Source organism: Pyrgilauda ruficollis, unplaced genomic scaffold (assembly GCF_017590135.1).
Source record: "Pyrgilauda ruficollis isolate IOZ18807 unplaced genomic scaffold, ASM1759013v1 scaffold40, whole genome shotgun sequence".
Lineage (NCBI taxonomy): Eukaryota > Metazoa > Chordata > Aves > Passeriformes > Passeridae > Pyrgilauda > Pyrgilauda ruficollis.
In genome coordinates, this window is record NW_024525490.1 from 5244839 (window position 1) to 5269368 (window position 24530).

At 37.0% G+C, this 24530-nt stretch overlaps 1 protein-coding gene across 10 annotated transcripts in view; it reads right to left on the reverse strand.

Moving 5' to 3' along the window:
• DST (dystonin) overlaps positions 1-24530 on the reverse strand; it is a 273488-nt gene that overhangs the window by 71523 nt on the left and 177435 nt on the right. For all 10 annotated transcript variants that reach the window (XM_041477345.1, XM_041477347.1, XM_041477354.1 and 7 more), the window contains 14 exons: positions 23712-24257; positions 21092-21268; positions 18272-18395; positions 16420-16628; positions 15834-16151; positions 15495-15661; positions 14806-14962; positions 14435-14561; positions 11888-11950; positions 10851-11086; positions 9122-9251; positions 7350-7549; positions 5815-6310; positions 3404-4878 (listed from right to left, as the gene is read on the reverse strand). In XM_041477345.1, the coding sequence (XP_041333279.1) occupies positions 3404-4878; positions 5815-6310; positions 7350-7549; positions 9122-9251; positions 10851-11086; positions 11888-11950; positions 14435-14561; positions 14806-14962; positions 15495-15661; positions 15834-16151; positions 16420-16628; positions 18272-18395; positions 21092-21268; positions 23712-24257 (4425 nt within the window). The remainder of the gene's footprint in view (positions 1-3403; positions 4879-5814; positions 6311-7349; positions 7550-9121; positions 9252-10850; positions 11087-11887; positions 11951-14434; positions 14562-14805; positions 14963-15494; positions 15662-15833; positions 16152-16419; positions 16629-18271; positions 18396-21091; positions 21269-23711; positions 24258-24530) is intronic.

The window sequence follows — 24530 nt, forward strand, 5'->3', positions numbered from 1 at the left end:
AAACAATTCTGTGGTTCTATAATATAAGCCAATTAAAATCTTAGTTCAAGCTTATTGGCAGGAATACTCAGGCTACCTAAAAATTCCCATAAAGTCCAATTAGAAGGCAACCTCTAATGACTATATCTACTTTAAATCCAAAAATAAAAGCAAAAATCAAATGAACCACACACTCATGAAAACTGTAACAGTGACATGTTGGTTTTACTAAGAAGAATGACATAAAATAATTCAACTTTGGGTTCTTTCTCTATTTCAGAGAGAAACTAGCTGCAAATGCTCCTCCAACTGCAAACATTCTAGCACTGTGCAGCTACTCAAACCCAGAGTGTTTGGCTCAGTCCATTTGAACAATTCTTTTTTGTTTTGCTTTTGAAGAATGGTGGCAGACTCAGTGTACCTTAACAAACCTAATTTACCGAAATTTTCTTTCAGGACTAATCTACAAATTGCATACAGACTTTGGGGTAGAAAGTGTCTTACAAAGCCAAGTTAATTAGTACTTTTTTGTGTGTGTTTTATATTAATTGAGATAAATTCTTCATTTGATTATACTCTTCCTGAAGTGAAGTAAGAGTCATGGTTCTACTTTGAAATTAACTGCTCTGAAAATTTTCATTTACAGAAAGTAAATTTTATAACTGCACTGTAAATATAGTTTAATGCTGATGGCAACTATTTATAATATAGTTTAACACTGATGGCGACTACTTTCAATTTAACACTCTATACTGACTGGAATAAGCACATTACAAAGAAGAAATATAAATAATACAAGTATGCATATTCATTTAAAAATTTATATATATATATAATACAACTCAAAGCCAGTTTATCTTTTAAAAAACACTATGTGTTTTAATGTCATGCCAAGAAGATGCACACAGCTCTAACTCTTTGTACATAAAAATTGGTTAAACCACAAAAACCACCTCTGGCCCATTACACAAGATCCTTCCCTGAAGAAAGTGAAGATTTCATGTTAATAGATCTATAGCAAAGAACAGCTCTTTTGCTTTACTCTTGAGGAACTGAAGTTGACTGTAGCTGACCACAGGAGCTAAAGACATAGGGAGGCAGACAGTGGTTTTGTGGCCACAGCCACATTTTCAGGTTGTATGTGTTTGCCTACGTGCACAAACACGAGAGCAAACACAAACACACCAGGAGTGGAGCAGGATCTGTGGGATCCAGTCTCCCTACAGTTTGCTGCCTCAGGTAGAAATGTTCTCTGGAAGGGCAAAGAGTATAAACAGATAGATTACTTATTGTAATTTTGATATGCCCCAGTAGCACTGACACCAAGCATTAGGAGAGTTGATCCCTATCCTCCTGCTATCAGTTATCACTAACTACACTCTCAGTAAAATTTCCCATTCTGGTCTCCCTATTTCCTTTCTTCAAAGGCTCCTCACTCTGCTGTTTTATTACTGCATTTGCTTTTCACTTATTTAAACAACGCTTTCACTTTTTCATCATTCTTCACCTCCTGTTTAATGGCATTGTGTTTTTAATCATAAGCAAAAGCATGGCCTAAAATAGTTGTTTCAAGCAAAACACATTTCTAAGCTTATAAATATCTCATATGAATACAATCCCAGAGTAGACTTCTGGATATAAACATGCTGCTATCACTGTTCTCCTTTATGTCTCTCCAGGTTTTTTGTTTTTTTTTGTCTTCTTACCACATAAGCTCTTATATTACTAGGGATGCTGTCACCCCACTGATCTGCACAGGTCTCTCACTCCCAAACTGCTCAATTGCTGTGTTGTGTCCAATGAACGCAATGATGAACTACAACACTGGGACAACACACAAAGAACTGGATTTTCCTACCACCCACTCATCAGGTTGTAACACTCCAGCAACATTTTTCTTTATAATTAAATACTTATTTGTACATATACTATTCATTGTGTAAAATATGTATTAACAAAGACCCGAAGCTGCACCTAATGTTTGAAAATGTAAGAAAAGTGGTGAAATCAGAGATGCCAAACTGGTTACAACTGAAGTCCCGTACAGTCAATGTAAGCAAGAGCTGTTGCTATTTTCCAATATCTAAAGTGTTTTACTAACCATATACAAAGAAAAGCCATTTGTTTCTCTTTTAAATTGAAATAGACTTGTTAGGATAGACTGGCACATGATTTTAATCCTCCCAGTCTAATGGAATCTCCTCATAATGTAACTATTTGTTCTAGATTTTTGTCTCTATTTATGCATTCTCAAAGATCACCAAAACTCACAGTAACTTCCATTTGAAATTCCCAGGTGAAAGTTTTCTGGTTTAATTTGCCTTTCCAACATGGCTTAAACAAGCAAAATGCACCCTCTGTTGGCCAGCCATGTAATGACTCTTTTCCAAGATCATCAAATTTTTAACAGCATGGCTTATCAAATCCTGCAATGAAGGTTTGGCTTTATCATCAAGTGTCAACTAATGTACAAGTCATACAAACATATGAATCAATAGTATATTGGAATGAAACCAAAGCAATGCAGAATATTCAGTGCTACTATGTAGCCATTAGGATTTATGATTTTTTCAAACATGAAAAATTATTTATGATTTATTATCTTTTTCAAACACTGCTTACATCTATAAATCATCCTGGTGAGCACTGGAAATTTATTCCTTGTAACCTAATCCAAGCAAATAGCTGTTATTTCAGCAGCAAAGCTCAATTAACACTCACTATCACTGCAATGCATGTCTTTGAGCTGGACATGGATTGCTAGCTGGCATATTAAAAAAGCTACATACAGAAGCTCTGGAATGCATTTTGGATAAGGATGTTACAGAAAAATCCCAATATCATACAGGGATTATTTTGCCTATTTTCTTTTTATTAGGATGTTTCTAGATAAGGGTGGAATTCAGTGAGGTAAAACTGGCCAGTGTATCAGAACAGAAAATGGCAAGTAGCAACTTAAATCTAAATATGCTGAAATCTACACTGAAAAAACCTAAACTGCTCAGATGAGCAAAGTGAATGTGGGCTGGTATGTTAACACTGGAGTCTAAAATTCACACCACTGTGAAGATGGAAGTTATGCAATACATGGACATCAAATAGACACAATATGCAGTTTCTCAAAACAGAAAGGCAAATGGATTACAGAAGATAACAAGATAGTGAAAGAGGTGAAGAGGGAATTGGGATGCAGGAATTGGGAGCTGAGATGTAAAATTCCCAATGTCTGCCAACTTGTAGCAAAGAAAATCTCTGCAGCATAAGATCCCCATTTAAAACAGATTAAAGGCATACAGGCAGAACAGACTGCTGTGCAACAAGACTCTTCTAAGGCCTGCACTTAACAAATTCCTCTCACTATGATGTTTAATAAAATTGTATTGTGGTAAAATACTTTATAATAGGAAGAAAGCAATCTTCCTACCTTGAATGTATTCAGCTGCTGATTAATAGCCTCTGTTTCCATTCCAACAGGACCTTGTGACTCTTCATGTTCTTCAGCTCTCCCAAGCAGAGTGGAAAATTCTTTAAGCTTAGTGTAAAACTCCTCAACACGGCAAATAGTACCCTCCACTTGATCTTCCCTGGCTTTTGCTCTGTCTTTTAGCTTGTTGCACTGTTTATTTAGAGCTTCCAAGTCTCTCTTTATACCAACAAGATCAGGAGAAGCTTCAGCTTCTGTGGCCAGCATAATTTTACAGTTTTTATTAGCATTTTCATTATTCATTATAAGATCCTCCAACTTTTTCATGAAACATTTTATGTCCTCTCTCTGTGACTGCAATACCTTGAGATCTCTCCCCACTGGAGCCATGCTATCAAGTTCATCATCAAACTCTGCAAACTGAGAGAACATCTCTCGGATGCTGTTTTGGAAATGGCCAATTCCCTGAAGTTTGGTCTCTAGGAATGAGCACCTATCCTCAACCTGCTGCTTCACTGCCGTGTATTCTTGCTCCAAAGATTCGGCTTGGAGTAAGAGGTCAGAAACACCTGCTGAATCAGAAGCTTCTACCACCAGGTCTTGGGCAAGCTTTTTTGCTAAATCAACGTGAGGCTTTAAAGCTTGCAAGGCTTTCTGCTGGGCCTGCATCATTGTCAGGTGTTTGTTACTGAACGACTGAGGTCCAAGTGAGTCATGAGCTTCCAGATGCTCTTTGGCATTTTTAAGCTGTCTTTCAGTTTCCCTGGATGAGTCCTGAAACTCTTTCAGTCTTTGTGCCATATTTTCCAAGCACTCTCTCTTCTTATGTAACTGTTCTGTAACCACTTTCACATTCTGATTCAGCACCTTAGTTTCTTCTTGAACAATTTCTTTATCTGTTTGACTTGCATTGAGCAAACTTTCAGCAGAATTATTTAATAGTTCCACCATCCCGTGGTGTTTATCCAGGTCCTTCTGCCATGCCCTCACCTGAACAATAGAATCCTCTATTTCAACAGGGTTTATGCCAACTTTCAATTCACACAGGTTGCTTTGGCACTTCTCTATCCATGGCTGCAAATTTTCTACATGCTGCTTATATTTGAGGGCTTTCTCCAGACAATCTGCTAATTTATCTTCCCTTTCTTTTACCTTTTTATTCACTTCATCCCAGTTATTCTTGAGTGTGGCAATTTGGGATTGTAACTCTGCTTTGTCATCTCCTTGAGTCTTCTGTAGGATACTTTCTCCTTCTGCAACAATTCTTTCATAGGAAGTAATCTGATCAGTCATTGTCTTCTTAAAATCTTTCTGTTCTTCAATTAGTGATTGCAAGGCATCAAGTTTGGCTGACACAGGACGAGCCTGGTTCAGCTCTTCTTTCTTTTTGCTCAGCCAGGCCTCAAAGTCCTTAGACATCTGCTGGAACTGATGAGAAGTGGTGTATGCTGACTGAAGCTGTTGAACATGGTTATCTACAAAGGAGAAGGCAGCACAGAGGTTCATTAGCAGAACCTCCTAGTATTCGGTGAAAAAAAATAACTAATATTGATTGTATTATGCATAATCATTAATTTTAAGAAAGCCAGTCCTTAGTATGTGGAGTTTGACTGGCAGACAACCAAGCTTCTTGCAAGGGGCAGACTCATTCCTGTAATACAGAAGGCAACAGGACATGAATGAAATGAGGTGAGCTTATCCAGTCTGTGGCTACATGGATCCCATTTGAGCAGATTTTGGTGGTAAAAAACACACAATTGTGATTCATGGTACTAGGCAGTGTAAGCACAGGGAATATTAAGTGGTATAACCCGGTAGTGTCTAAGTCATGGCCTACAGGCAATACATCCTCCTAGGGAGATTCTTTGAAGTTCCCCGTGACCAGAGGAAATTAAAAACCCAAAACTGAGGCTGCTAGGGAGAACAAAGTATGATATCACTTGCAATGTATTACTTGTCCAATTCTGTTGTTCACAAGGTAAGGAAAGGCTGCAGATTACCAGCCCCTTTCTGTCACAGGCAGTTTTATACAATTACCACTGTGCTTCACTAAGCCATTAATTGGTGTTTGCCTAAAAATTGTTTTGGTTTATACTCTGCCCCTATGAAGCTGGTAGCTCAAGGAACAGCATCCTCTTTTGGTCTTCTAATTCAGTGAAGATGCACCTGAAGGAAGACATTACAAAAGCCTTGTTATTTTACTCCAAGAAGTTATCTCCTAAACTATTCATTAGAGATCCCAAGCATTGTTCTTACCTTTTCAAGGCATTGGAATTGTTCTAAATTCTAATGTAAAACTGCTTGGGGGTTGGGCTGGAAAGAGAACTGGCATCAGGCTCAGTTCACCTGTATTACAAACTTTTACCTTCCTTTACGCCTTAATTACTGTTTTCCTTTAAATAAATACTAACCTGATTTTTGCTCGATATCCTTAAATGATTTTAAGATGCCATCTAACTGTCTGGTAAGTTCTGCTTTCAAATACTCTTCCCCAACCAGAGTTGACAGCTCTTCACAAAGAGCTTGTGCTGCATTTATATTCTTCATTTCCTGTTCTATTTCCTCCTTCATTTCTTTAGCAATTTCCAGCTGTTGTTTCACAGCATCAGGTTGTGTACTCACAGCCAGGCTGCTGCTGAGTTTACTATCCAAGGCACTTAGCTTATCAGAGAGACTTCTGAGTAAACTTTGATACTCTGTGCTTTTCACAATGGCTTGGTCAATTCGGTCACATCTCTTCTTCAGCTGGCTGGTTAGACTGTCCCACTTTTGTGCCACAGCTGCCAATTGTTCTTTTACAATTTCATGTGAGGGTGGATGTTCACCAGGTCTCTCCAGAATCCCCTGCCCAGCCATAGTTAACTGCTCATACTGTGGCTTTCTGGTGTCAAACTCTTTGAGCAGAATCTAGGAAAAAAAGAGAATTTTAAAAAGGATTTATCATGAGAAAAAAAGTGCTTCTGACAAAAAATAATGTAGAATTTGTTGTAGCTAAGCTCTATTATTAAGTGTATCCAAGTTTAAAAGCCAGTGAAGTAAATGTGCCTTCTACATAAACTGTGTTGTTTCCAAGTACCTACATCAAAGAAACAGAATAAAATGAGGTGAATTTACACATCATCTAATAGAAATTCAACCAGGAGATACAAGTAAACAATGAATTCTGTTAATACTATGGTAATTAAGTAACCACAGCAAGCAAAGTAAATGCTGTTTAGTTTCAAGTAGTGTCTTCTTTCCTAGACAGTTTTGACATTTGTCTTAAGAAAGAACTTCAAAGAAAGTGTATTCTGACACAATATTGCAATGTTTTATTATAGAACAGAGACTATTTGGCTAATTCACAAATGACTGGATGTGTAGTGTAAGACCTTTTAAGTTTATATCACTGGTTCTCAGTTGTTTTTTTGAGGAGTTTTTGGTTGGGTTTTGGTTTTTTTGTTTTTTTTTTTTGTGTTTTGTTTTTTTTTTACAGTAAGTCACAGTGCTTGCAAAAGAAGGGACAAATATAATGGTTTTACTTTACAGCACATTCCAAACCCTTTCTAAGTCAATTAGGTTGAACTTTTAAGGACTGTGAAGTGATACATGATAGTCTTATACCATCTGTCTAGACTTCTGAAGCACTTACAAACCAATATTGAGTCATAGTATTTCACATACTATTAGATCATAGTTCATGTTTCAAATACTTCTTTTTAAACAATACTGATATTGATCAACGTCTCCTCAACATTTTTCTATACCTGTTCTGATCTCTTTTCACTCTTATGGTAATTTTTTCTTGTAATTACTGTAGTCAAGTATGATGTAAGATGATACCTAAAGATAAACAAATCTAATGGCTTATACTAACCACATTCTGCTCTAGATGCAAAATAGTACTTTGCTAATACCAAAAAGGCAGAAGAAACTTAAATCAATAATGTGTGTTGGTACTACTCACCTGAACCTGTTGCTTTTGTGTATTCAGCATATTAGGATCAATGGATAATGGTCCCAGCACACTGACCATTAGCTCCTTTTCTACAAGCCAGTGTTTTAGCTGAGCTTCTGCTGTCTGGAACTGGATCAGGTAATTTGAAGACTCCTCCAGTTTTTGTTGTCTCTCAGATGTAACTTGATTGAGCTCTTTCCATTTGGAATCTAACAATGATAATGTTAACATATTGCATGCATGTTCTAGCAGATGGATTGTGAGACAGCAGACTATATATGAAACATAAACAGAGCTCTCTCATAAGGCTTCGTACTGATTAACTCCAGATGCCTTATTGCAGTGACTCTGCAAATAACATCTTTTAAGTCAGACCCACATACACTTGGATGACAGTCAGCCACGTGTGGAATTTTTAGAGCAATGAATATTCTACATGTAATAAAATTATGTTAGAATATTACTAAATGAAATATCCCCAGATTTAGGCTTTGGTCTCAAATGATATAGAAGGCAAAGGGTTCTACTCAGTTATAACTCAGGTGCCTGATTTAGATAGACAAATATCCCTGCTTATTCCATAATAAAGCCTCATAAGTTTTCAAGGGTGATCAGAAGCAGAAAATTAGGCTTCAACTCTGAACAGCCCTCTGAAAAAGCCTAACTCTTTCAAATGTCTGTATCATTCATCTAAAACCATTCATCTAAAACATCTAAACCAGGTACCCAATGATGGGCAATAATACTTCATAGGTATTTCAAAAGCGCTCTGTGAGCTTAGGTTCACACCTTGCCAGTCTTTGGTCTTTTCCACTATGGCAAGTGGCTTCCAGAGCAGCCTTTGAGTCTTAATCTTGTAACTTCCCCCTTCTGCTCTGTGATACTGTCAGTGCTTGCTCAGTCAGCTCTGGTATTTTGCTAACTCTCCCTCTCCCTGATTTTCATCCCTGTTTTTTACAGTTCTGTTTGCTGCTTCACAGTCCTCTGCTCATTCTATATTAATCCCCTTTCAACTCTACCAAGGGTCTGTTGGAGACCTTACCTGCCACTTAAACTTTTCAGAGTGTCACTTACAAGCAGGACAGTCTGTAAAAATTCTCAGCTTCAAAATTACTGTTGGTGTAGCAATGGAAATGCCTATCACCATGAAACAAGACTGACATACCATGCTATTTACCTATAATTTATTTAAAATATGACTAACATAAAAGCAATTTTTAAAAGCTCATGACAATTAGGTGCTGTAGTAACTCAAAATCTATTTCCTAAGCATGGTCATTTTCTTTATTTTCATTGGCTTCTTAAAATTTTTAGCAACATTTATACAGTTTTAGAAAACAGCAAAAAAACACCAAACCCACAAAATGCCAAAAGCCACTATTTCATGGGAAAAATACACGCAGAAGACCACTACCAACAACTCAAACCATTTTCTACATGAAATTGGGATCACCTTAACCTGTTATATTTTGCAAAAAAGAACAAAATATATATGTTGCTTGTAACTGGCCAGTGAAGTTTTAGCTGCACAATGTTTGAAAAAGATAAAGCCTCTCAAACAGGGAGTCAGGCTATAGCCTGTACACTAATACAAATTCAAAGCCCGTGAACATCACTGGAATTACTTCAGATCTACATTCAATTGGAGTTATTTCCACAGAATTTAAGAGGTAAGAGGAAACAAGGTATTAAAAATGCTTGTTATTGGTAATAAATTTAAAAACTCATAATAAAACAATTTCCAAATCAGTCTGAGCTAGAATATAGCTTTATTGAAATACCTATTTTATCCAACGTTTGTCTCCACTTAGGTGCCTCAGGAGAATTAGGGTTCTTCTCCAACAGCTCTGTAACTTTGTCCTTCAGTTCCTGCACTTTATTTGCACTTTGCTTTAATTCAGTTTCAAAAAGCTGAAAATTTAGGTGATAAAATAAATAAGTAAGAGATTAAAGAAGAATGGTAAAGTTTGCAGTCCATAATACCAAGACGCAAAACATGAAGATAAAAAAAAACTATCTAGCCTATATATACTACTTTTCCGCTGTGAATCTCAAAATATGCCATATTGACATATGTTGCTAGTCAAATTTTTTGGAAGAGAGAACCTGACTGATATAAACCATATTAATAATTATTGCTTAATTTGAAAAAGTGACAGAACTAGAAGAATTCAGATAAGTAAGATTCACTCTTCACATCATATTCACATATACTTGGAATCTATTTGCGTACAGAAGGCAAACTGACTGACGCAAAGTACAGATCACAGCAGAAATAACCCAGCTAGCTCTGACAGAGAGGGGTGTGGTGTGGCTTCATTTACCTCAGCAGAAGTCCTGCTATCACAGGCAGTTTCATGCAGATCTCCTAAACCCATAGTTTAAACAGAATCAGAGTTTTAAGTGCAATCCTAACAGAAGAGAACCTGAGATCTCTAACCTGAGATACTCCAGCAAATCCTAATTAATGCTGTTCTTGCAGACAGAAGTGAATGTTTCTTATTAATTATCCAAAACCCACAAAAATAAACACTGAACAAACTGTACTTGATTTAGAACTTCTAGTAAAAGGTCCAGTGCATCAGATGACTCTTGCCTGGGCACTCACTCAGTTTTCCAACTATTTGTGAATACTTTTCTGTTGCTACACTGCAGGTTGGATGATCATGATAGCTTTGCACATTCTCTGTTAAGAAAAAAAGAGCTGGTTTTCTTTCACACTTAGTCTGAATTTTATGATTGAATCTTATCCAACTCTGAGGAAGTTGGTAGCTGGTCAGGTTAATTTTTAAGGGTGACCCACCAAATACAAAAGAAACTCAGTTAAAGCTAATTCTGTCTTTGTTTATATACAATCACAAGCAAGAAAAGAATTTTCCCTCTCCATTACATTTCCCTTTCCAGATGAACCTTACAAGTGTAAATATTGTCCTTCATTGCTAGGGAAGCATATGTCTCCAATGCTGAAACAGGACAGACGCTCTCTGCTGAATCAGTGGTTTTCTCATATCAATTATAAAGGGGGAAGGAGGCTCTTGTGCAGCTATATAACTTAACAAGCATGACAGGGCTGCTGAAGAGAAACACTGCCTTGGAAGAGACATAAGCTACTGCAGCTGCAGAGACCGGGAGGTCTGTGGAGCATCAGTGAGCCAGCAGCTGCAGAAACAGCTTTTGGACCCATACAACCCTTCAGATATTAAAAATAATCTATTCCATACCTCTAAACCACTGAGATTAAAAAGCTTATTGCACAATCAGCATAACCTCACCTTTTCAAACTGTCCATCAAAATTATCATTTTCTGACCTGCAAAACTCATTCTGTCTGACATAGTGCTCCTTTATTCCACTGACACAGTTTGCCAGATTTGCTCTAAGCCTGACTAATATGCTTAGTAGGACCATTTAAATACTCTCTGTAACATAAAGCTAGACTGAGATATCAGTTATTTCATAGCATCTGCCTAATAACTCCAAGAAAAAGTATTTGTTTGAAGGCACAAAGTACCTTATGTTGTTCAACTTGGGCTTTAACTGCTTCACTATCTGTTGGAGCAGCTTCCCATTCTGATGCAGTTTTGTCCATTTTTTGCAACCAATGCATCATTGAGGCCGATTCTTCCTGAATATTTTGCATTTTTGAAAGCATACTTTCTAGTTCTGAAATCTTTTCATTCAATAAAACTCCCAAATCTTCATAGCTGTGATTTACATTGGACATAGCTTGTTGAACACTTGTCAGTTCTGTAAAAAGAGGTGCACAAAGACTTTGTTAGAAGTTACAAGCCCTTGAAACAATACTGAATGTAGTGAAACAGTACTGAACAGTAGCTAATAGTCCCCTAAATAAGAAGTCACTGAATATGTTAGAGTTATTTCCAATCCACTCTAAATGTGGCAACACTACATCTGAATGAGCTAATGTAAGTTCCTATTTGCAAGAACTTTTATTTCACAGAAAGCATCATTTCAATACATACAAGTGCACAGACATGTTTCAATCTTTCTACCCATTGCTGTTTTAGTATTTTAAGTAACAATTCTGTGATCAAAAGTTGAATATACTGGGCTACAGTTCAGCTACTATAAAGTCCTTATATAAAAATTCCTTTGTTTCTATAAAAGTGTCAGTCACAGTGATACAAATGTATATAAAATGGGTGTCTTTGTATACATATATTTGTGTATACATATGTTGTGAGTACTGATGGGTGTTAAAGTTGCAATCCTATTGAAAGGTATTTCTCAAAAGTCATGTCTTATATTAAAATAGTCATCCCCATATACATTTATAAAAGTATATATTGATTCACAAAACAAGGCCAGATTTGGTTGGTCTTAAAAAAAATAATAAGAAAGGTATTTTTATAATTACTTATAATATCATGCCCTAGTCAATATAATTGTCTTATGTGATGGTGATGTGAAATTTCAGTCTAATGATTGCTATAAGCAGATTTATGTACAGCATTTAAAAAATACTTCCACATTTAACAGTAATTAGCAAGCAACAATTCTTTATCACATGCTGAAATTTTTACTGACCTTTATTTTTCAAGAAATCCTGAGTTCCTGGAGCTCCTCCTTCACCATTTAAAATTGTGCCACCTGTGGATCAAAAGAGATGAAGCCTCTTGCTTATCTGAGCCTTTTCCCACCATAACCCCAGCAGTTCATTTCCTCTTCAAAACAGCCTGATCCATAGCTGTCATTACCACCTCAAGAAGGAAGCTCCAGCTAGCCAGTACCATAAGGGGTATGACCTAGGCAGAGCATGTGCACCGTGGGTGGGGTGTACAAGCATGCACTTACAAGGGTGCACATATGTATGGGGTATCAGCAGTTCCACTGCTCACAATTCTGTACTAAACCACTGAGCAGGGCCAAAGCTTTATGGCCTAGCTGTGAGGTCTATTCACATCCAGACTGCTGACAGCACTTCTTTCCTCTCCCCCAAAGGAACCTGTTCCCTACTGAGAACAGCATTTTATCCAGCTGGGACGGGTATAGCCTGGGAGAGGATGAGCTGGCAATGCTATGACTGAGAAGAGTACTAAACATTAAACAGCAAAGAGGCCCAGAGTGCTTATTGGAAACACCACAACCAAAGGCACTGCTTACTTAGGGCACCTTTACCCACCAGGGAAGTGGCTGAGATACTATTCCTGGAGGTATTTTAAAAACATGTATACGTGCTGCTTAGGGACATGGTTTAGTGCTGGACTTGGCAGTACTGAGTTAGCGTTTGGACCTCATGATTTTAAAGGTCTTTTCCAGCTTAAAAAGATTCTGGTTTATGTGCATTGTAACTCTGCACAGAAAGCTCTTGAAACCAACTGGATTAATCCCTCCCAATCTTGTCATAAGAAAGACTGAGGTATGTGCTCCATGATAGGAATTGCAATGTGACACTCTTATACCTGAAGTCCTTACTCCGAGGCAGCCCTACTGATTAACCATAATATCAGAGCCTCTGAAAGCAGAGCTAATGGGCTTTGTAAAATGCAGTCAGACCAAAGAGCAGGGCCACGTGATCACACTGCAGAGAACGGCAGGGAGAATCACTTCCCGCTCTCCTGCACATATGTATTCCCAGAAGAGCAATTAGCAGAGGAGGATTAATGGTTGCCTTGGAAAAGGCTATGCACAGTACCAGCTGGACAGTGAGGACCACATTAGTGGCAGCTGGAGGATGGCAAGAGAAAACAAACCAGATAAGAGAAGTCACAGACCCCAGCCAGAGTCTTGTAGATCTTCACATTCTTTTAGCTGGACTCTGGTATTTATAACTGCAATAAAGTGATACACAGTACAGCTCTTGTCAAGGAGGGCAAATGTACTGGTCTGGAGGATTATAGCTGCTCTTATGTGATAGCTATTTAACTATTTTTTCTATCTGGATGCATATGAGTAGAAAAGAGGCAGAGGAATGAGCCCAAATAGATCATAGAAGATTCCAACATACAAAATGTTCTTTGAAAGATTTTTATTTACAGTTAAAAAAAATTTGAAAAAACCCCAAACAAACAAAAAAACAAACCAGAGGCAGCTATTACAAAGAGGTATAAGAAAGAAAGTGTTCTACTTTTGCCCAATAGGTATCCTCTGTCAGTCCCTAACCTCCCAGTCATTTACAGATGACCAATGAAGGCCAACACACTTGAATTTATTTCCAGACCTAGTCAGTTCAAGAATTGACTGAAAACATGCTTCTTGCCATTAAAACGCCCCAATGTCCTTGAACTATGTCTGGAATAATACTTGGCAGAATTACTGGTTTCTGTAAAACAAATTAATATTTAGTACTAGAGTAAAAAAAAAAAAATTATGGAAATAGACTAGCTATCTTTAAATTATGATTGCCAGTAGAATTCAGCTGAAGGTCTAGACAGAAAACACATTTTGGCTCAGGAAAATCATGCTGAGATACAAAATTGTTTCCCTTCTGTGCTGTTGTTTCAACTAAAACACTGACTAATACTAATTATGATATCATGTTAGGATGAGTACATTTACCTAGGCTCATTTTTATATAAACCATCTCCTCATTACCCTTCTAACAAAAACTCCACAACTGCAAACCTTCCTGTGTTTGCTTGATGTCACAGAATAGCCTTTTGGCCATTAAATAGCTATCTCTGTGCAGGTACATCAGAGTTTGCAATGCAAGGTTTGTATTTCTGCTGCTTGCAGACTTGATGGATATATGAAGCCTCCAACACTGATCAGAATAAGGCAATTTCTCATTCTCAGAAGGTTTCTGGGATGAGGTGAAGGCCACTGTGAAACTGTCATTTTATTCACTATCTGGGAATTACAATAACTCTAGGACATGTTAAACGTTTACATCAGCACACTTTTACATTATTTTGGCAGAGTAGCCCAATGAGAATGTGTACTGAATTACTACAGCAGCTAGAAAGTTTAAATAGAATCACAGCAAACAATGGTCAGAAGAGACATGGCTAAATGTTTTCTCACAAGCCATAATATTCAGAATGCTAATCCAAGGGGGAAACAAGATTAATTTTTATCTTGAAGGTCTTAAAAATTCTTGGAATGTTAGGCTTACCTGATTATATAAAACCATACCTGATTTGGCAACTGCTCTCAGTTTTGCAGGAGAAGTCACAGCAGTGATCAAGTTACACAGCAAAGTTCCTCTGCTATTCATTTTCTGCAGTTCAGGTGCTTTTAATGTCCATTCATCTTTTAAATTCTGGTTAACAAAGATAGTAATTTGTTCATTACAAAACCGACTTCAAACTTAAGAGAATTAGTGTACACGAAGGAACAGCTTTGCTGCTTGGGAATCTGTTGCAAACTTACAAAAGCGAATGGGAATGTAAATGCAGACCCTTAGTCCCAATTACTGTGACTGCTTACACCTTAAATTTGTATTTCAGTATTAATATGAGTTACCTTATTTCCCTCAGCCAGATTTCACTTCTGCAAAGGCTTACCAATGTATCTTCCAAAGGTTTCTTTAACTCCTCTGTATTCAGAGAGGGCTGTGCTACTGGAATTCGTTCTGTTGTCTCTTTTATCCATTTCTTCAATGATTCTACAAGGAGCTCAAAAGCATCCATTTGTTTCTGACAAGATGATACATCCTCTTCTCTAGACAATTAAAGACAAAGGAATGACAGTATTCCTTCTAATAATTAAACCAACAAATATTATTAATCTGATATTACTATTTCTAAATTCAAAGTGTCAAAAAGCAAATTTTATGGATATAAGAAAAATATGCAAAACTTAATCTTACTGCAAAGGTAACTTCTAAGGAATTTCTCCAGTTTCCCTTTGCAGCCTGATGCCAAGTAGTACTCTAAAGCAATATACACAAGCAGCAATTTATATTCTATCACAGAAGGGGAGAAGTAAGATTTTCTTAAAATTGCCAAGAATCCTGTGAATGTCACAAAATTGGAAAAATTACATATCTTTATGGCCTTTTTTAGACCTCTTGGCCAGACAGACTAACTACAGATGCATTTTCAAATATAATCTTTTCCTTCCAAGAAAAAAATGCTTTATTTACTCTAGTCAACTGCAATATCTTCAGACTGTATACAAAAGGAGAGCAGTAATCACAACATTCACACTGTGTTATTAGCCAAAATGGAAACACTTTGATCATCCAACTTACTTTTCTTTTATTGTCTCCTCTATCTCTTTGAATTTCTTTGACAAAGCATTTACTTTTTCTGATACCAGTGCTTTATCTCCAGGAAGAGCATGGAATGAAAGTTCTTCAAGGAGCTGCTTCAAAACTTCCAGATCCTTCTTGTGTTGTGCCAATTCTACACTAGCTTCCTGCAAAATAGGATTACATTCTTTGTATTAGACTTTACCATCTCTCGTTAAAATTAAACTCTTGATTTTAGCTAACCAACCAACCAACGAAAACTTGCCTTGTTTCTTATTCAGTCACTTAGATGAGTTAGATTAAGAACCCACAACACATACAAATTGAATGCTAGAGTACCTGCATGTACTGAGACACTTCACTAACATCCTTTCTTGGTGCCTCCGTTTCACTTAGAGCCTGGTTTTTCTCATCTAAAAATGATTGAAGTTTTGTTGAAAGACCTTCAAATAACTCCACTTTAGTCTTCAATTCCTCCATTTTCATAAGCTTCTCTCTATGCTTGTTACTTGCTTCAGAAAACCGTCCTGCAAGCTCACTCATTTTAGCTTGCAGTGTGGATGCAGTGGATGGATCTGCTGTTTCCATGAACTTCTTCACTTTTTCATTCATAGTGTTTATACTGCTTTGGCGACCTGCAATGTCTTGTTCTAGCATCTGAAACATACAAGAACTACTTTGTATTACTTGCAACTAAATTTTAACAAGTGAAATTCATCTACCATATAAAGCAACAAACTCCAGAGCTAGACCATCGGTGTAACTATTTCGGCTACAAAAATCCTTATAAGCAGTTTCACTTCAGACAACAGTCCTCTTTAGTAAGTATTTTGAATCCATAAAAGGTGCCTACCTAAGATTTTAATTATTTCTTTAAATCTGAACTATCAAACAACTGTTTCTTTTTCCAAAGAATGCAACTTACAATGCTTTTACTAATAATGTCCTGAATAGCAGCAGAATTCAAAGGCACTTGATCTTGTTCTTTAAGGCTCTTCTCAACTCCTTCCATCCAATCAAGCATTTCATCCAAACCATCCTGTACACTCAGGGATCGTGTCAGAGTTACTTGAAGCTTCTCATTCCTTTCATTCACAGATTTAGATAAATTGTCATATCTTTCCACGATATCATCTGATAAAGAGAAGACATATTTCAATTTCTTCTTCTAGCCAAACTAAGCTTTTAGCTTACTTCACCAGCATTCACCAGTTGAGTCAAACATTGCTACATTAGAATGAAGAAAAAACAAGTCAGCTTTAGTCAGTAAAAACATGGAAGCAAAGACCAACAACTTCAAACAGAGCCAAGAAACACATCAGACAAGGGAAATGAGAGAGTAGCATACAGCTGTAGTTGCCAGTGTTAGTGTCTTAGCTCTAGCTTAAGACAGCTCTTGACTGTTCCCAAGAAATAAAACAGTAGAGTATTAAGACAGGTCTTCTACAATTATATCTCTTATGTTACTGTGAGATCTGAGAGGTTCTTCCAGATGGTTCTTCATTACACATCCAAAACTTTCAAAATAACTCTCTGAAAGCTACAAGCTCCATTTACCACCCATAGAGTTCTATCACCAGCTCCAAAGAGTCAAGCCACCGTTGTTCTGTTTTGTTGTTCTGCAAGTTACTTATGGGATTCTATGAAGAGATAGCTGGGTGATACACAGAGAGCATCTTCAAACTTCTGACAGTGACAGGTGAATGTCATGCTGTGCTACTTCTCACAATTGACAGGAAAGATATTGGGTGTAGGTGGTAAGGTTTTGGTGGTTGGTAAGGGTTTGTTAGTGACAAGTTTTTTGGCTCATGTGAGAGGAGGTCAAGGGCTGCCCCATTGAAGACAGGGATGGTTCCAGCCAACTCCAAATAACCCATCACAGGGCACAGCTGAGCTCCTCAGCCAAACTGGTGGTGCCACTGGAAAAATGCATTTAAGAAAAGGGAAAACACTCATGGGACTGAGAAATGAGGGAAAAGAAAGTATGAAACACACTGGAACAATATTAGCCTGAAAGATTTAGGAAGCAGGAGGAAGCAGCAGCAGAGAAATTACATACTGCCCACAAGCACCCATTTCCCATCCACACTGCACTGTTTGGCAGGGAGGGAGGGGGACTAGTTGGGATGGAAGGAGTGATAGTAAGCCTGGAAAAAAGAGTGGGGTGGAGGATAATGCTGCTGTAATTTGTCTTTGTTTCACATTTCCCAAACTTGTTTTATTTGGCAATAAATGAAAGTTAATTTTTGCCAAGTCAAGTCTATTTTGCCCATGACAGTAAAAAGTGAGTGATCTCCCCATCTTTATATCAACCTGTGGGCTTTTCTATCTTAATTTTTACCCCATCCACTTGAGCAAGGGGAGTCAGAGAGAAGGTGGGTGGGCACCTGGCAGCCTACCAAAGTCAACCCCTTCCTATGCAGTTTGATAAAGTTAGAAGAAAGTAATTCCTAAGCTAAGCAAACTTCAAATAACTGCTTGTAAACAGGCTCCTTGGAGTCATTTTTCTCTGGAGAATTTGATCCTCAGCAAATCATTACCTCTGCTCAGCAATCCCTATTTCTGTAAAAAGAAAAAAATGAAATGACAGTGAAAAGCATATGAAGGAGAAGAGGGACCAACAATAAAATTACTGTGTTGTAATGACTTATGACTCAACAAAACATGGACTTGAACAGTGACATAAGAATGTGGAAGCTCTGTAATTTTTCCCTTCCAGAACCTGCATGCAAACACAAGTGATAAAAAAGAGGCATTAACAAAAGAAAATATTTTACCCAGTGTTTTCTGAATCTCATCTTTGTCTGGTGTCAACTCTCCCCTTGTGTCCAATAACACTTCAGCAGCTTTTTTCAGTTTTTCTACAGCAATTTGGTGGTTAGACACTTGTCCCTGAAGAACCTGTAAAATTCCACTATTATCAGTTATGGTCTTCAGTACAGTTGATATTTACATAAGCAAGACTTGAGATATGTCACAGAACCTAAACTTAGTACTGGGAATAAACTAACTCAATTTATGACCTCTCCTTAAGAAAAATCCTGACCAGTGGCTGTGGCTGCTGTTAACCTTCTGACCCTTGTTTTAGTTCATGCACCATCTTTTTTACCTTATGTTTTAGAATACTTGTCTGAGCCAATTTATTTCTTGCACGTAACTTCAAATGTGTCTTTTGATTAATTGTTTCTAAAGACCCTTTGTACAGACTATTATAAACACATCTTTCAACTGAGCATCTAAGAACAATTCAGAGGGAAAAGCATACAATCAACAGCAGCAGTTACACATTCACCAGCAGTGGTATTGACAAAGGATCAGGCTGATATTGTACCACAAACAGGAATAGCTTGAAACAAGATGATTGCCTTCACAGTCAGGAACCCCCAAAGTAGTGTGGCTGAATTTTGTCCATCTAACCAAGGAACACATTTTCAGAGACTAGCCCAGCCATGATTTTCTCCAGTCAATAAAAACAGTAAGGCTGAATCAATTTCTAGTGGTTTTATCTCTCTAGTGTGTAAGAGTACTTCAGGGTAAATAATCTTTAAATTATTTCAGGCCTCTGTGCTAGTGTTTGTTTTGATTCACTTGAAACTTACACAAGTCCAAAATGAAGGGACATCTAATTTATTTTTTTTTATATTCATTGATACTTAATGAATATATGAATGAAAAGGTAATCCTATGTGCCCTGCCAGCACAAAAAAGTCTTGTCAGTGCATTCAGCACTGGTACCCAGAGCATAAGAGTGTGCCAGAGCACAATACATCATCTTGCTGACCCATTTGACACAATGAGTCTCCAAGAGATCTGAAGAGGCTTAGGCTAGCACTCGTGCAGAAAGAAGGAAAGAAGGAAAGAAGGAAAGAAAGAAAGAAAGAAAGAAAGAAAGAAAGAAAGAAAGAAAGAAAGAAAGAAAGAAAGAAAGAAAGAAAGAAAGAAAGAAAGAAAGGAAGAAAAAGATGTACCAGAAAGCCTTGTATGCTAACAGAAGGCAAGCAAGCTGATGCCAGAGGCAGTGAAGAATATTCTGAAGACCAGTTAATCCCCATAAAATGATTAGAGCTCACCATGCTGCCAAGGTCTGTGCCTAGCTGGATTATCAGCTGCATGTGTTGGCTACAAGGGACAGCTTTAACTTGCAACACCTGACTTCCTCAAAATACTCTTTGTTTTGCTTTCATTAATTGGCTTGCTTTCTTCAGCCTCCTGTTTTTTCTCTTCCTTTGAATCTTTTGACATTTTGTACCCTCTCCCTTCTTCCCAACTCATAGTCATTGAGTGCTCTTTTGTGTGGCAAGTAATCCATGTAGACATTTCATAAAAAGAACCCTAGTACTCACTCCTTTTGTATTACATCCATGAAAATTTGCATTATAGAGAATATAATTCATTTTGGCATAAGGAACAAAAAGTTTAAATGAAGCTTCAAATTGTAATTGGTTTTATTCCTACTCCTTTTGTGCTTGGAAGCACAAATGTACCTAAACATTCAATTGTTAGGAATTCACAATTTACACTTTTAATTTTGTTGTCTTAAATACGGTTGTGATTTGTCTCCTTCTGCTGCCATGCACCACAGAGCTGGGCATTTCCAGTGGCCAATTTGAAAGACACCATAGATAAAGGTAAGTACTGCTCAGGCTGATGTGAGGGAAATGGTTCAAGCATGTACTTTCCAAAAGCCATTGACTATGATTTTTCAATAGTAAATGTCTGACCTGTACTGATACATCACCAAACACAGACAAAACAGTGAGGAAGTCGTGATCATAGTTTTGCTCACTAAAAAACAAATAATCTTGCATTTTTATAGTACAGGTGATTGAATGTGTTTATGAAAATATACCAGTCAGTTCAAAGACGAAGACTGTATGAAACTTTATATTACTCACCATATACTTGGCTTCCTAAAGCCTTCTCCAAACCTACACTTTATACAGATGTCCAGAGTTTTACTTTCACAAGCTCTATCACTAACTTGTCTTGCCTATACTAGGATTTACATAAAGTCATGAGTTACATCCTCAGTGGCAAAAAATAAAAAAACACTGTTTTTCTGTGCAACACAAATTATGTTAATTCACTCTCTGCAGGATATATAGCACTGGGTGAAACTGAAACAGGCAGACAGACTACTCACATCACACTGTTCATCCAGTATGAGCCCTTTCATAATGAAGTAACACACAAATATGAGCAGAAAAAAAAAATCAAGAGTCACAGACAACAATCAAATGGACTTCTCTACCTGGAACCCTATCCAAGCCTTATTCTGACAGCAAACCATAATCACTAAATCCTTTCTTAGTTCAAAAACTTGCCAGATTTCACCCTATCATTTGCTAAGAGATAGAAAACACATCTTGCTTTCACCACTGCTAATGGCATCTTGGTACCCCATTTTTTTTTTCACCCAGTGCTTTTCAGATGTTGCTCTGGACACGCACATTTCAGAACCATAGAAGCTGCATGCCCCCAATGCAAGGCAAGAATTTGGCATGCAGCTGCTTGGATTATATTAAATCATCCCATTTTCCAGACAAAAAGCAGCTCCTTTTAGGACAAAAGTGCTGCTGCATTTTAAAGCTTTTCACCTTGGTTTCTTCAAGTTGTCTTTGGAGATTTTTGGGATCCACTGCAATTGGCTCTGATAGTTGTTTATTCACAGCTATTTCAGAGGCCTGGAGACCTGACAAAAGTCCAGATGAGGCATCTTCATAATGCTGGTATTTATCCACCAGGTCTTTAAGGTTATTTCCAAGGATGCTACACTAAAAGAGTGAAAAAGAAACAAGCAAATATGCAGGCATTAACTGCATGCTGCATTTCATACCAATCTCAAAGTTATACATTCCTTGCTGTAATACTGCATCATTTTTTCCTGCCATCATTTCACTGTCTAACTCATTTCTGAACTAAGACATGACAGCTGGACAGGCTATGCAGGTCTTATCAGTTTGTGCTCCTAAAGGGTGATTTAGGATTAAATCACTGATGCAGGTGGGAAACTGGAATCTTTCTTGCTGTACTAGAATAGGGAAAACATCAGGAATAATGTTTGATTCAGCAATATAAAGATTCTTTATCAGAACTCTGGTACCAAAAAATGTAGAAAGCAAGTGGGAAGTAGAAATGTAGAAAGACACCAGAACCAAGAAATTTTTTTAAAAATCAGGAAAGATAGGTATGCTCATTAAAATACAGACAGTGGAGAACTGTTTTCATAACTACCTTATCTGCATAGTGAATCCAAAGTGATATGGCTTGGTATTGTACATATGCTTTGTTTTATTCACTTAAAAATGTCATCTGAACAAGATCCTATTAGTCCTACATGTTAGCAAGCCCAAAAATGTTTAAAGTGAATTGTCACATAAAGTCAGTGAAACTCTTTCAGACTTTCTGGAGATGATTTCACAAGCAACATCTGATTGTATCAAGTAATAATATTTATAAACAGTTACATTAAATATTTATATTCTGAACCTTCTAGAGACTGTATTTTAATATTGACAAATGGTACTTGGTCTCCATCTGGTGGGCAGACATAGAACATGCTTATCTACATAATCAGTTAACTAAGAACTGACTTTAGGATTCCTTCAACATACAAGCCTATAAAATCATGTCTCACACATGTGCAAATACACATATACAAAAGTAAAAGCAATCTAAGTATTTATTAAAAGCAGGAAACTTTTACAAAAGGCAAAAAAGGTTACTAACAATTCATTTACAAATTACAAATTTTTCATTTTCTTGGAAAATCTCACTAATTGTGGACAATCTCACTTTTTAGAATTCTGTCCTTGAAGACACAAAAGGTCTACCTTGTTCTGCATATTTATTGTTAAATATTTAAAGCATGTCTCTTATAACCCTGCTAATATGGAAAGGATAGAATTTGGAAAATTGACAAATCAAGCTGCTGGCATGGGAATTTTATGTGCATAAAAATAAGCTCTCTGAAAATTTTGCTATGAAATATTTACATTCATACTCAAAGTAATTCAATAAACCAATTGGAGAAATCTAACATGTCAGTAGAGTTGTCAATTTAGCTGCCCTATTCATTCCAGTTAAGCAGGAAAAGGAAAATGTGCTTCTGTAAATGAACGGCTGTCCTGACAAACCAAGAAAACAAGTTTTACACTACTTTTTTAACCATGTAATCAAATACATGTCTTTATAGAATTTACATTTCTGAGCATGAAAACCTTAAAAAGATAAAAATTTCCAGATAAAGATGGCCACTGTTGCAGACCAACACTGTACCAGTGGACATTGAAGCTCTGCTAAGGAGTTTGAATCTCTGATCTTAGAAAAATATGAAATAGCACAGTCAAAGGCTACTGATAGCAACTCTCTCTTCAATGGTTCAATTAATAATTATCTCAAAAGTTCACAGTTCTGGATTATTATCAATACTGAACAACAGTTGGGTTTTTTAAAACAGCTGGAAATTGGCATGTGAGACTAGTTGGTGATGTTTGTCTAGTTCTATCAGGCAGATTCCATATGTGAACCTGGCACAGAGAGCTAGATTATCTTCCCTCTCTAAGGTACATGGAGGATTTTGCACTGCTAATTACTCATTAGTTAGACACTAATCTGATATTGTTAAGGATAAAATGTTTTCTTGGCAGAGCAGTGGAAAATAATCGCTGTCCTTAAATCACTAAGTTCTTTCATGCCTAGTGCTGACAACAAAGGTCACATCAGGACAAACTATTTCAGGATACAAATTAAAATTAAAACTTTACCTGCTATTTTTGCATAGTCTCTCTCTTTTTATACTAGTTTTATTACTAGTGAGCCAAGTAGAAAAACAACTGTGGGAAATATTGCAAGTAACATAAAGTAACATTATACATCTGAAAGTATTACAATTTCTTTCCACCCCAAAACATTACTCAAGGCATTCTGAGCTGCTACAGTCTCAGAGGCTGTTTACGGCTGGAAAGAACAATGAAGAACTCTGGTCTCATTTCATCCTTATAACACAAAGTAGAAAGTATCATCCATTCAGACCTTTAATAGTCTGACACTTGACTAAACTAGATCTTCTAGAAAAGCATCTTGTTCTGTTATCTAACTTTGAGAAACAATGAATTTATACCTTCTCATGGTGCTTGTTTCATTAACTACCTCCCACCTACACAAATTGCTAAAACAATCACAGCAGTCATTCCTTTAAGTATAAATAAAACTTACTTTGGTATAGAGAGATTTGAAGCGATCTGAAGCTCTGTCCAGTTTGTTTTGCACTTCAGCATACGTAGCCGAAGTATCAATGCCATCTTTGTCAACCTTCACACCGTCTCTTTTGCTACATGACCTTGCAGCATCCAAAACTCTTTGTCCAGAAATTGTAATATAGCGTAAATCACCTTTGTGAGATATAACATCTTCTGAGAAACTCTTCTGCCTTTTCAGTTTGACCATAATACCACTGAAGTCAGAAGCCCCTGCCTCCAAATTGTCGAGTTCTTGTTCTGCCTGCTGCAGCCACGTTTCAAATTCACAATAGTCTGCATCGAATTTCTCCAATTCTTCCCTTAGAGAATGGGTCAATTTCATTTTTCGTTCTGATTCAGCCAAAGCAGTCTCATACTGAGCCTTCAGCTCTTTCATGTTCCTTTGCATCTTGTCTTTTTCTTCAGGGGTAAGGTAATGTCCTTGCTTCTCAAGCAGTGCCTGAGCAGACTGAGTTGCTACTATGATAGCCTGCTGCTGTGAAATAATTTTCTCGTGTTGAGCCTACAATAAAAGAATAAATTACAACCAGCACCCTCTTACATGGTTCCTTAGAAAAGGACATGTAAAACAAAGACAATCAAAATTATAAAAGGCTTTTCTTATTTTCATTTTGTTTATTATAAACCCCATATTTTTTCAGTAATTTAAGTGAAAGTGTGACTCTTGGTCACCATATTTCCGTGCAGTTAAAAAAATTTTACAAAACATTCAATTCAATGGTAATTTTTTGCCAGATGTACAGGCCATGACCATATGGCAATGTTCATGTATCAC